Below are 12,012 nucleotides of genomic sequence, written 5' to 3'. Positions count from 1 at the left end.
CAATAATGCTATGAAATCTTCACATGTTGATGCTGAGAAACAAATTATGTTCATGTCGCCAGAATGGAACTATTTCTGTTTAAAAACAAGTCCTTAGTATGGTGATACCAATGGTATTTTAAAAATCCAGGCTTATCATTCTATGGGCTTCCAGTAGAAAGGTGGGGGCCCGTTTACTGCCCATCTCCTTTTAGTTCATGTGAACGAGTGCCTTGCTGAGCCTATCGCACCAGTGCCGATTCACTGCATGTTGTTGTGACTCTTGTACTGTCACTTCTGACGTAAAGGGTTTTTTTCACCCACCAATGAAGTTTGCCTTAAAAACAATTCTGAAATCATATTCTAAAAAAACAGATTTGCCGTCACTGTGATACAACATATAATGTGCAGCCACTCTTCATCTGTAGTGTCCATAATCCAAAAACAACCACGGGTTCCCCTTGGCATGGGAAAAGGCCTGCTAACCAGATAACTGACTGGATATTATGTAGTTTGCAAAGACTGCCTGAGCAATCACTCTCCCTAAACAAAGCATAGGCAAACATTGTGCAGCTCTGATTGTTTCTCTGCTACTGCCTGTATTCTTGGATCTATCCAATGGAAATTCAAGTTGCATTCTCGGGATTTCAAGCCGCTTTTCCTCCTAGGTTATGCCAGGGTTTTTTGTTCATTTCAATAGTAATCCATTTTTAGAACTTCAGTTTAAATTACTAAGAAAACATACTAATTCTGAGGACTTTGCACTTCTATCCATAGTATTCAGCCTGTCTAATTATAAAGCCTGATGCATCTCAAGTCAATTCTATTGCGCTAACTAGGCACAAGTAGCCAGATATGCTGTATTCTTGCTCACAGCATAATTTGACAGTTTTAAATGGAGCATTTGAAGGCAAGCCACCATCCTCTATTTTGAAATTACATAGTCAGAACTCTCTTGGTGGAAAAGTATTTAAAATTTATTAGCCATGTATTAATATTGCACTTTACTGTTTTTCACATAACCTACTTGAAATATAAAATGTACGTAATATATTTTAGGTCATTATAATTATATTCCCTTTTAAAATATTACAATGAATAGCTAAAACATGATCAAATCTCTTTCTTTCTTTCTTTCTTTCTTTCTTTCTTTCTTTCTTTCTTTCTTTCTTTCTTTCTTTCTTTCTTTCTTTCTTTCTTTCTTTCCCACCCCCGACTTTGAATGTGTTGGTTTTTTTCTGAAAGATCAGATTTATACAATTCCACTCAGGTAAAAAATGTCAAGTACCAAAGTAAGTTAATAAAGCCTTTAGATTAGATTATGTGTAACTGTGTCAGAAGGGAGGAAACATAAAATACATGGTCATTCCCTTTCTAATGCTGAATGCTTTTAAAGGGTTTCCTCTGTCTGTAGATTTAACTGCATAAACTCTGGTGGCTCAGGAGGGTTTGCTTGTATTTCCAGAAGGAGCCTAATTCTGTATTCCTTGCACATCTACCTTTCCATTAACTTCCCTGGAAGGGCTGGTGGCTCTGAGTCATATGGGCAGGTACTAGTTCAGTGACTGTAAACTTGAGCAGGATGCAGGTTTGAGTCATTTCTTAAAGCACAACACTTTATATCCCACAATTGCCCTGGCCTTTGTCCAAAATAGTCTTTCTGAATGTCTTCTGATATTATATCAAGATTTTTGTAGGTTTGATTCTGTTATCTCCCTGCAGTTCTTGTTTACTACTTATAGTAGGCACTGTTCTTTTATCAAATTGAGTAGGGGCCTTTTTGTGTGCAAATAAGAGCCAATTTTTTTCTCCCAAAAACTTAATCTTGGGATCCCGTTTTATTATTTACTAGTGAAACCTTTTCGTCTGTACTAGCGTAGTAAAGAGTGCACAGTCAGCACAGCCACAGTTACACACACACACAGAGACACACACACGTACACTTTTGTTTAAGAAACTGCACAGACTACTTTGACATGCGCTGATTTCAGGGTCTCTGACCTGTCTGGAACAGCATACTTTATTGCGGCGCCCCCTCCGGCTCTTCGTCGTCCGATTGGCTACTTGAAAATGAATATGCAAATAGCTGCCCCCTCCGCCCTCCCTTTCTTCTCTCTTGGTGTTTCATGCAGCCGCCAGGCGGAAACGAAGAGCCGCGCTTCCCACGGGTTCCGACAGATGGGTGGTGGGGAAGGGAAGCCGCCGCCGCGGCCCTGGCCAATAGGAGCGCGGTGGAAGGAGGCCAAGTACGCAGCTCCGCGCTCGCCTCACCAGCTCATTCTGCAGCGCCAGACCCGCGAGGGGGGGAAGAGGGAAGGGAGAAAGAGGCAGCAGCAACACACACTCACATACAGAGAGACCTGCCCCGCTCGAGAAAAAAAAAGGCTCAGCCTCTCCTGGACCGCGTTCAAGTCAGCAACCACAACCTACTCTTCAGCCTTGCAACTCAAAGAGGAAGGAAGATTGGAAAAGAGGGAGAGGAGGAGGCGGGGGCCGGGCCCGCTCACTGCCTGCCTGTAGACTTTTTTTTTTTTTTGGTCTTTGCTGCGCCCCCCCTCCTCTAGCCAAGATTTTTTCTTTGCCTTAAAAAAAATCCCAGCCTGAGCAAAAAAATTTCTTGTTCGTCGTTTTTATATATGTATATGTACATCTATACGTAAAAACAAAAACAAAAAAAAGACAGAAGGGTCACTCTCGGAAATCCAAACCAAACCAAAAGGCGTCCTTGAGAAAGGCATTAAATTTGTTAGCTGAGAAATGTGAAGCCAACGGTCCCGTGTTGTGTTACAGAATTCAGGATCCCATAGGTTTTAATGCAATACAGTACAATGGTATGTGGCATTGAAAACGATCCTTTTTTTTTCTTTTTTCTAAACTTGCTTGTTGGCTGTCCCCCCCCCCCCTTAAGTTTGTGTCTTTGGTTTACAAAGTGGATGCCGTATATCCCCCCCCCCCATCAATGCTATTTCTGATGTTACAGGAGTTCTAAGTATTGGATTGCTTATATTTTGCTTCTCTGTCTCTCTCTCTCTTTTTTTGGCAGCTTTTGTATGTGGGTCGCTCTTTTATGCCAGGAAACAGTTGATGGAGTTTGCGTCCAAAGTGCTGAACTTGGTACATTTCCTGCTTCCAACTTTCTCCCCTCCCCCCTTGCTCTCTCTCTGTCTGGCAACTATCAATTCCACCCTGGAAAAGGTTAATCTCAAATGCTGGCTGCTTCGTTTGCACCTCTGGCTTTGTTTCCCCTTGCTTGCGGCTGCTGTCGATGTGTGTTTCGCTCATTCTGCTAATCTGTTTTTTTGTGGTGGTTCTGATACCTTGGTGTCTTCTAATTCATTCCATGAAAACTTGAATTGTTTCTTGCAGTTTGGAGGAAATGCATTTGTACTGTTGTTCGCTGCGCTTGCTAATCTCCGTTAGGACCTATTTTACAGTGTTTGCCGTGCTACACTAAAGTATGGAGTGTTTATTTTGCATCTTTCTCTCTTTTAGAGCTGTTTACGTATTTTGTGGCTGGCTTATTGTTTCTACTTCCCTTCTTCCCAATTCTTATTATTTTGTTGGGAGATGGTACAGTTTCTTCCTTCCTTTCTTTGCTTTCATCCCTTATTCCCCGGGTATGTATGCGTCTCCTCTCCCCACTTCCACTCTCTTCGCCTGTGTGTCTGGGCCACATTTTAATGCACAATATCCCATCCATTAAGTTGTGGTTGAATGCGGAGTGTGCGAGGACTTGGCAGCTCTCGGGCTGAAGGGGGCGGGGAAGCCAGTTCGACTTTGACACAAGATGCCGATGTGGCGTGATCTGAATTATTATTAGGGCTGCGAACATGGCCATCTCCTCCTCCTCCTCCTGCCGCCGCTGCTGCTGCAGGAAAGGGTTGCCATTGAACTTGAGACGGGACAGACAAGATCTCTAAGCCTCCCCACCCCCAGTACAGTAGCTGGCAGAGAAAAGGCGCCAAAACACAGACGATTAACTCTTTCTTTGAAATGAGCCTGAACCCATGAAACTTTAACTTTTAATCACAGGAATATAAACTTTTGAACTACAATTTGAAACGATCTTTATTTTTGTAAACCCTGCAATTTTAGAAAACGCTATAAACTGTCAGCAACTGGGATTGATTCTTTAAGTAGTTTTGGATTAATACCTTCGTGTTTTTGTGGAGCCTTTGCTGTGTTTGGTGAGAGTGAGGGCTGAATGAACATGACCTTTATGCACTCAGGGTAAAAACTTCAAAGTTATGTAACATAAAACGATGTGGTTTACAGTTTTACATTTGAGGTCTGATGTTTGCATTTTCTGGTCTGTGAAATGGAGAAAGCTTGGTTATTAGAGACACCATCAAACCATATGTGGACAGAGGTCAAGCACACACACACTGTGAGAAAGATATGTGTGCACACCACAGACGTTTATAAAGCTGAGCAGCACTGAGAAGTTTGCCTGCATTGTATGCACATATTTCTTCACTCTTTAACTAGAAAAAAAGCATTTTCCAGGAGAGGACAGCATTTCTTCATAACTATGGAATTATAAGTAGGAATACAGCTTTGCTCAGTTTTTTTTTTTTAAAATATATATAGATACAATATGATGTCTCAGGTACGTTTAAAAATTGACAATTCCATTTATTTCCTGAGTTCAACTTAAATAACGGTTTCCTTGAGGCCCTTTTTGTTGAACAGGTGAGTGTGAGTGCAGTAGCACGTACAGACGTAAAGCATAATTTTTAAAAGGATCAGCAGTACAGTATACAATTCCACTTTTATTTTACAGTTGCACAGGATTTCCCAAAGAAATATTTGCTGTATTTGGCTTTAGATTTATGATTTTACTGAAATGTAAGAATATAAAATCCAGACATTTCTAAGTTTACGTAAGCACTCTTTACTTTTTGTGCGTATGTTTATATTTAGACATACTAAAAAAAAAGGCTGATGGACATGATTTATATATTAAATAGTTGAAAATCAGAAAGTTGATTCTTTAATAGAGAAAACTTTCAGAACAAAAAAATTGTGAAGGGATATACCAAGATTTTTTAAAAAGGTATACATGTGAATGACATACTGGTATAATAGTATACTGAAAGAAGCTTAGAATTTGCCGCATGCATTGAAGTGTGGAGGAAAACCCTCCCATCTTTATGCAATAGGACATGGTAAGATTAGACGTATCCTCTGGGCTTTAGAGGCATAAAACAGTGCTGTTCTAACTAAAGTAGAGCTGCCTTACACAATGGACATTACTTAAACTCCCATATCATCAGAAATCTAGATGCAGGCCTTTCCCTTTCAACTTTCACTGTCCTCTTGGAAATATAATTGCCCAAGCACTTTGGAATGTGTATGCAAAGTTTTTCAGTATCATGCATTAAGGCAGAAAGAATAAGAGCATTTGTTTCTGAGTTCTACAGAATGAAACACTGAGTCGTCATCTATGGAGAATTGCTGAGGAGGGGGGGGGTCACTTGTCTGGCCTTTCAGGGTTTCTAGTTTTTCATTAATCATACAGTTGAGCTGGCTAACCTCCCGTGTTATACTGAAATCAGTTCTGCTTGCGCGGTGAGTTTCAGACTGTACATGTGCATGAAATCTAGACATACAGATTTGTATATTATGCTTTTTAATAACTTTGTGCATGTCAGCAATAACAATATTAATGCATTTTATTAGCTTAATCTTGCCCTCACAAAATTAAAAAATATTAGGGTACGGGGAGTGTGGATGAATAGCGAGTAAGCACGTATTCTTTGATATATAGACACATAATTAGATACAAAGGGGGCATATTTGCTGCATAAAATGGGTAACTTTTGTCGTAGGAGTGTAGCTGCATACTTGTCTTTGGATGAGACCTCTTTAAATGCAAAAACTTTTTTGTATGGTTCATAAATGTCTAGTCCTTAGAGAGAATCTCTGGAAGAGCAGAAGAGTTTTATTGTGGTGCTGGCATGGCAGGCTTTTTGTTGATCTCTTTCCATTGCGTATTCTGTGTCTTCCAGTGCTTGAGATGAAAGGACATTTTAAAAAAATATTTATTTACATACTTAACTATTTACATATATAACTACCTAACACTGAGGGCTAGTTTCCCATACACAGCATCCACAATTAAAGACTAGTACTAGAAGAGAGATTATCCTAGATCTCAGACTTCGGAATAAAAGTTGCCAAGTTATGCCACTGTGAACCAAACATTTATTGAAGGCAATTGTGTATGTTGCCTCTTTGTGAAAAAAAGAAACGTGAACATTTTTTGTTTTTCTGAATTCTAGCATTTTCATGTTTCTGTTGAAGTATTATTTCTCACACAAAATCTACCAAGGGTTAATTCTGCCAGAGACAGATATAATAAAATATCTTCCATAAGGACATTTGGATTTGGCTTGTGTACATTATTTGTTTATACTTCTGTATACTCTTAAGTAATTACAGTACTTTATGTCCTCAGGAGAAACTTTAAGGAGTTGGTGGATGTTGTTAGCATACAGTTATTATGCTTGGATTATTAAATATGGGCATTTATTTAGATGAATCACAAAACAATTTCCACTCCCTTTCGAAGGATGTCTTTATGGAATGGGTTTGGTTACTCTTGGCTTTGAATCTTGTTCCTGGAAAAGCCTGCAGTTACTGTGGTATTTATTAAGCTAGTAGTGCTAGTTTGTTGGTGTGTAAGTGAGTGAAAGGCCAGACCATGGCTGGGCCTTGTGTCTGTGGGGCACCTAAGGACAAAGAGTCATTACAGGCTTTCTATCTCCCCCCACAGCACCAATCAGCTCCATCTCCTTCTTTATTGTCTGTTATTGGAAATGAATGGATATTGTGTGTGTGTGTGCAAGAAAATATGTGCCACTAAATGACTCTGCCTCTTAACTCCTATGAGCAGTGTACCAGAATAGCTGTTAGCAGTAACTAGGACTAAAATTGTTGAAGTAACTGTAATGGGGCAGGGGATCCACATTATTCTTGTGTCAGCATTATGCATGTGTAAATCAGGAGGTTGGGATGGGATGCCATCTTTATAGAAGTAATAATTTGTAGGTAAGGGGAATAACTCTTTCTTCCTTCTTACAGCGCTTGAAACATTTCCCCCAAACCCAGTTCCAATACCTGAAGTGAGCCAGATTGGAAGAAAAATGTAGCAATGGTGTTCAGCATAATAAGTAGTCCAGAGTTTAGCTCTGTTCATCTCTGTGCTGTATTTTCTGTAAAAAGGAGACTCTCCCTGTTTATATATAAGTAAACAGACGTGTGAATAAATATATATGGACTCTGCACACCCTGTCTAGCTTGGTCCTAAATTACTTTATTGATATAATTACTATCCCATATTTTTCTGTATAAATATCCATTAAAATACAAAATATCAATATATAATGAATAAAACCACAACACAAAATACATGAGAAGCTAGCAGCAATAAAACTCACTTTATAACATTTAACAAGCAGCCATCAAAATAAAAAACAGTAAAACCAGTAGTTGGTAAAATTAGGATTTTAAAAGATTAGTAGTGCCAAAAGCCTTCTAAGATAGGTAGGTTTTCACCTGACATGGGAAACAGGTTTCAGGTGGAGTTCTACCTGTAACATGCTTCAGAGTTTTGGACAAACAACTTCCATTTACATTCTTCATTTATTTCATAGTTATTGCCAGTACTTTTCCTCCACCCCAATCTTGTACACAGCATTTCATTTTAGTATGTGCTATTGATTGTACTCCTTTCAATTTGCTTTCTGTACTGTGCTGTGCTATGTATCTCTTGTAGTCATGTACTGCAAATGGAACAAATCTTGTTTAATCACAATTTGTTTTAAGTGATTTTCTGTCCTTCCCCACTTCTAGATGGGTGGTAGACTGAAGTAGCTATCATGAAAAGTAGAATTATATGTTCAAAATGGACACAGGACGTTTCATTGTATTATGTTGACATTGATGGGAAGTGGGAGGGCTTCTAATATCCTGGCCCCACTGGTGGACCTCCTGATGGCACTGGTATTTCTGGCCACTGTGTGATACAGAGTGTTGGACTGGATGGGCCTTTGGCCTGATCCAACATTGGCATCTCTTATGTTCTCAAATTGTGAACAAACAAAAAATGGCAAACATAGTGGTTACAATAAAAGTCCATATATATTCATTAAAATGTATATCTTTTTGGATCAAGATAGCTTATAATTTGTTTCATAAGAACCATAAGCATAAAATAAACTATTAATAAAAACACTTTATAGAAAAACTGATTCCTTTAGCTCATGTCTTACTAAATGCCTTTCCAAAACTTTCTGTATAAAATACCCAAGAGGGCTTACAATTAAAAAATAAACACATTAAAAATGCTTTGCTGCCCTTTTCCGAGGAGTTATTACTTCTCATTATTCCATAAAGTATGAGCTACTGCGGAAAAGGAATGGGCACCAATGGGTGTCAGGAAAGTGACCCTTGATGGCGGAACACAAAACGATGACCACTAGCAGAACATAGGTGTACAGGAACAAATAGAGAGATGGATCTTCCGATATGTAGGTCCCAGGCCAGAATGGCCTTTAAAAGTTAAAATCAGCACCTTGACTTGAACCAAGGAATAAAATGGAAGCCAATATAGTTGTTTAAATTGGCTGACAGTAACCACAGCTGCTGCATTTTGAAGCAGGTTGTAAGTTTTCAAGGACATCCCTATGAAGAACATTTTACAATAGTCCAACCATGAGGTTACAAAGCATAATCAGCATGGCCAGATCGGCTGAGTCTAAGAAGGGAGACTAAATACAGCTGATAGAAGGCACTTTTGACTACTATACCAACTTATTTTTCAAACAGCAAGGCTCAGTCCATAAGCACCTCTAAGCTTTTAAGCTGCTCTGTAAAAAAACAAAGGCAAGCCCTAATTTATCTGAAAGAATTGGGTCCATCCGCTCCACAGTGTCAGCCTTCCTGACCAACACCACCACTAGCTTGTCTGGATTCAATTTCAGCTTGCCTTGCCTTATTATTTTGAATACTTTGTGTCAGTCCCATTGTGCCTGTGGTAGTAGTGGAAAGTGCCCTCAAGTGACTCCACATGGTTTTCAAGGCAACAGACGTTCAGAGGTGGTTTGCCATTGCCTAATTTTGCTTAGCAACCCTGCACTTTGGTGGTCTCTCTCATCCAAATACGAACCAGGGCGACCCTGCTTAGCTTCCAAGATCTGGTGCGAGCGGGCTAGCCTGGGCTATCCAGCTCAGGGCTACATTGCACTTCTATTAGAGTGGGGGCATATGCTCTAGCTGTCATGGATATGCCACTGAAAATGGCAACTGATCCCTTCCTAGCCTATAGAAGTACTTACAATGTGAAGAATTAACGTGAAACCGTGAGTCTCCAAGAGTCCCTACATTCCATTTCCTGGTTACTGTTAGGTGAATATCTGAAGACTCACAGCCTGGAAACTCCACATGGTAAGTTAGTGCTTCTGGATGTTGTGGGCCGGGCAGGGATCAGTCAACATAAAAGGCCATCTTCAAAAGCACCACGGTGGTGACTAATGTGTGCCCTAATTCTCACTTTTCCACTAAAAAAGAGACATCATAACCAGATACCACCAAATAGGAAGAGGAATAGTGCTTGATAATATTTTGTTCTTTTTTCTGATCATGCATAAACTTTGAGGGAACTGTATCAAAGGAGTTATAGCTCCATGTGATGGAAATTATCAGTGCTGATAAAGGCATTGGGATTAATGTCATAGTTGTTCATAATGTGCCATATCCTTATCACAAGTGGTACATGGTTATCCTTGGTCACGGATAGGATCTGGCACCCACTGATATATCCAAGGAGATAATTTAAGAATAACTAGTACTTAGCATTTACTTTTAGAACGTTTGTACCACTCCATAGGTATTCTCAACAGTTCTTTCACGAACACAATAAACTAGTTCAGTAGTGTTATACCTGTTAAGAGATGGAAGACTAAGGCTGACAGTAGTTTGTCTTATGGACAAGGAGAAACAGGCACCTGTGAGCTTGTGCAGTAGGATTTTGTGTGATTTCAGAATTGTGTAACAGATTGTAGTTTAGCCACTACACTACACCAACTCTCATTTCTTTTCTTCTTCCTGTAGGCATCAGTTTATCATACATCAGATTAAATACAGATGTGTAAAGGTTTTGATGACTGACAGTTTTTTAAGCTGTGCCTGTGCCTTTTTTAAAGTGACCCAAGGTAACACTGACTTCAGTCCTGAACTTGTTCTCTTTTTTTATTCCTTTCCCTTTGGCTTTAGAGCTGATAAGCATGTCATACTTGATTGCTCTTAGTGTAAATGGTACAAAAGGCACCTTTCCAGCAGTAATAGGGATTCTAATAATTATGCCAAGAGGAGGAGCCAGTTTTAAAACATGGGCAACTCCCAGAAGCAACATTTCTATAGTTAATGGCTGGAAGGATTAAAAAAAAATCCAATGTGGAAGGGATAGTATTAGTTTTACGCTGAGACCTGTAATATTGCCTTGTGCAAGAGTACAAGTGCTGAAAGAGGTGCGCTGAAGGATATTAGTAAATTTGTTGCTGAGGGAAATATTTATTAAGTAAGAATGCTTATTCACAGGCAAACTCCAATCTTAAAAAACTAGAATTATCAGTTTTTATTGAAATGCTGGGGCGAAGAAGATACAATGTGTGAAGGAATTTTCTGAGAATGGTAAAAAAAAGTGTGGTTGATCCTGAAATATAACGTCACTCTGGTTTATGCTAATACGTTCTAAAATGGTCACTTTTGAAATGCTTAACAGGAAAAAATGTGCTATTTAAACCATGGTTATACACAGGTTGAAAGTGTACCTACCTTGAAGTGGGTTAACTCTGAAGGGTTAATATGTTGAACCTAGCTATTTGCTTTGACATTACCTGCTTTGTGTGAGCTCCCCTTCACTTCCTCCCCCTTCCTCTGGCTTGTAAATTTATGGGAATTGCAGCTGGTCGACTTGGCAAGCTCCCCTCATTAAGAGCCCCCTTTGAGAACGGGCTGTGTTTGAGTATTTCCCTAATGAGGACAGGACGGGGTTAAAAAGTGACCATTTCATGGTTGACTTGAACCTGCCTGTTTCTCTTGATGTGTCGTCGTGAAATGCCTGACGCGAATAAATCCCACTCTGCTAAAGGAAAAGTCACTGGTCCCTTCAGGACAGCTTGCGGGAAAGGGGAACTTAAGGAGGCGTCCGAAAGTTTACCTGAGACAGGGAAACCGCGGCAAAGCTACGAATGGACCCTGCGAGCCTGCTCTGAGGGCCTCTGTTTTGCAGCACGTGGGCCCCTCAGGTCAAAGTTTGGAAAGTGCTGGTGTGTGTCTGAAGGCAAGAGCCCCCCCCCCTCCCCCGTGAGCCACGCTGCTGCAATGTTCTGCTGCAAAGACGTTGAAAGGAATGGCTAGTTGGCAACCTCCTCAGACTGTGTGCACACGGCTCCCCCCTCCCGTTTTCTTCTCACTGTCTTTTTGCAAACTCTTTCAGGCTTTTAGTTGTGTGTGCGTGTGAAGTTATTCGCAAAAGATTCAACCCCCCCTTCCCCCGCATACTGTGAGAACCGGAGTTGTTGGTGTGTGTGTGCCCGCGGGGGGGGGGGCAGTGTGTGTTTTTTGTTCGCTGCATTCCTACAGCGTAAAAAAAAAAATCGCGCGCGCGAACTCCTTCCTGGCACGAGCTGGTTGGTAAGATTGAAAGCAGGCTAGTGTGTTGCTACTGCGGGTTTTTTCTTTTCGTGTCCCGTCCCCCCCCCCCCCCCCCCGAGGCAGCTGCCACCCATTCCCTCCCTGAGCTTTTCTCCTCGAGGAGAAAAGGAAAAGCCCGCCTGGGAGGGACCAAGCAGCCTCTCCGGGAACCCTACACGCGTACGAGCGAGCCCGCCACTGCCAGGCGAGGGATGGGGGCCACGTGTAAGGGGCTTCCCGCGAGGGAAGCGTCTCGCTCTCGTGCACACACGGCGTCTTGCGAGAGGCCGCCGGCCCCATTTGCACTGTGAAGAGGAGGAGACACGAGCAAGG

At 40.9% G+C, this 12,012-nt stretch overlaps 1 protein-coding gene across 1 annotated transcript in view; it reads left to right on the top strand.

The window, feature by feature from the left end:
• The first annotated feature begins 2,739 nt into the window (after window positions 1-2,739).
• The window catches only part of NFIB (nuclear factor I/B), a 276,171-nt gene continuing 266,898 nt past the window's right edge, over window positions 2,740-12,012 (top strand). Inside the window, exons 1-2 of the mRNA XM_015425417.1 lie at window positions 2,740-2,810; window positions 3,023-3,093. Of these exons, the coding sequence (XP_015280903.1) occupies window positions 3,064-3,093 (30 nt within the window). The 5' untranslated portion in view covers window positions 2,740-2,810; window positions 3,023-3,063. The remainder of the gene's footprint in view (window positions 2,811-3,022; window positions 3,094-12,012) is intronic.

The sequence above is a fragment of the Gekko japonicus genome, unplaced genomic scaffold (assembly GCF_001447785.1).
Source record: "Gekko japonicus isolate JY-2015 unplaced genomic scaffold, Gekko_japonicus_V1.1 scaffold191, whole genome shotgun sequence".
Classification (NCBI taxonomy): Eukaryota; Metazoa; Chordata; class Lepidosauria; order Squamata; family Gekkonidae; genus Gekko; species Gekko japonicus.
Note: the sequence above shows the minus strand (reverse complement) of the source record. Positions and strands in the feature narration are given on the sequence as shown.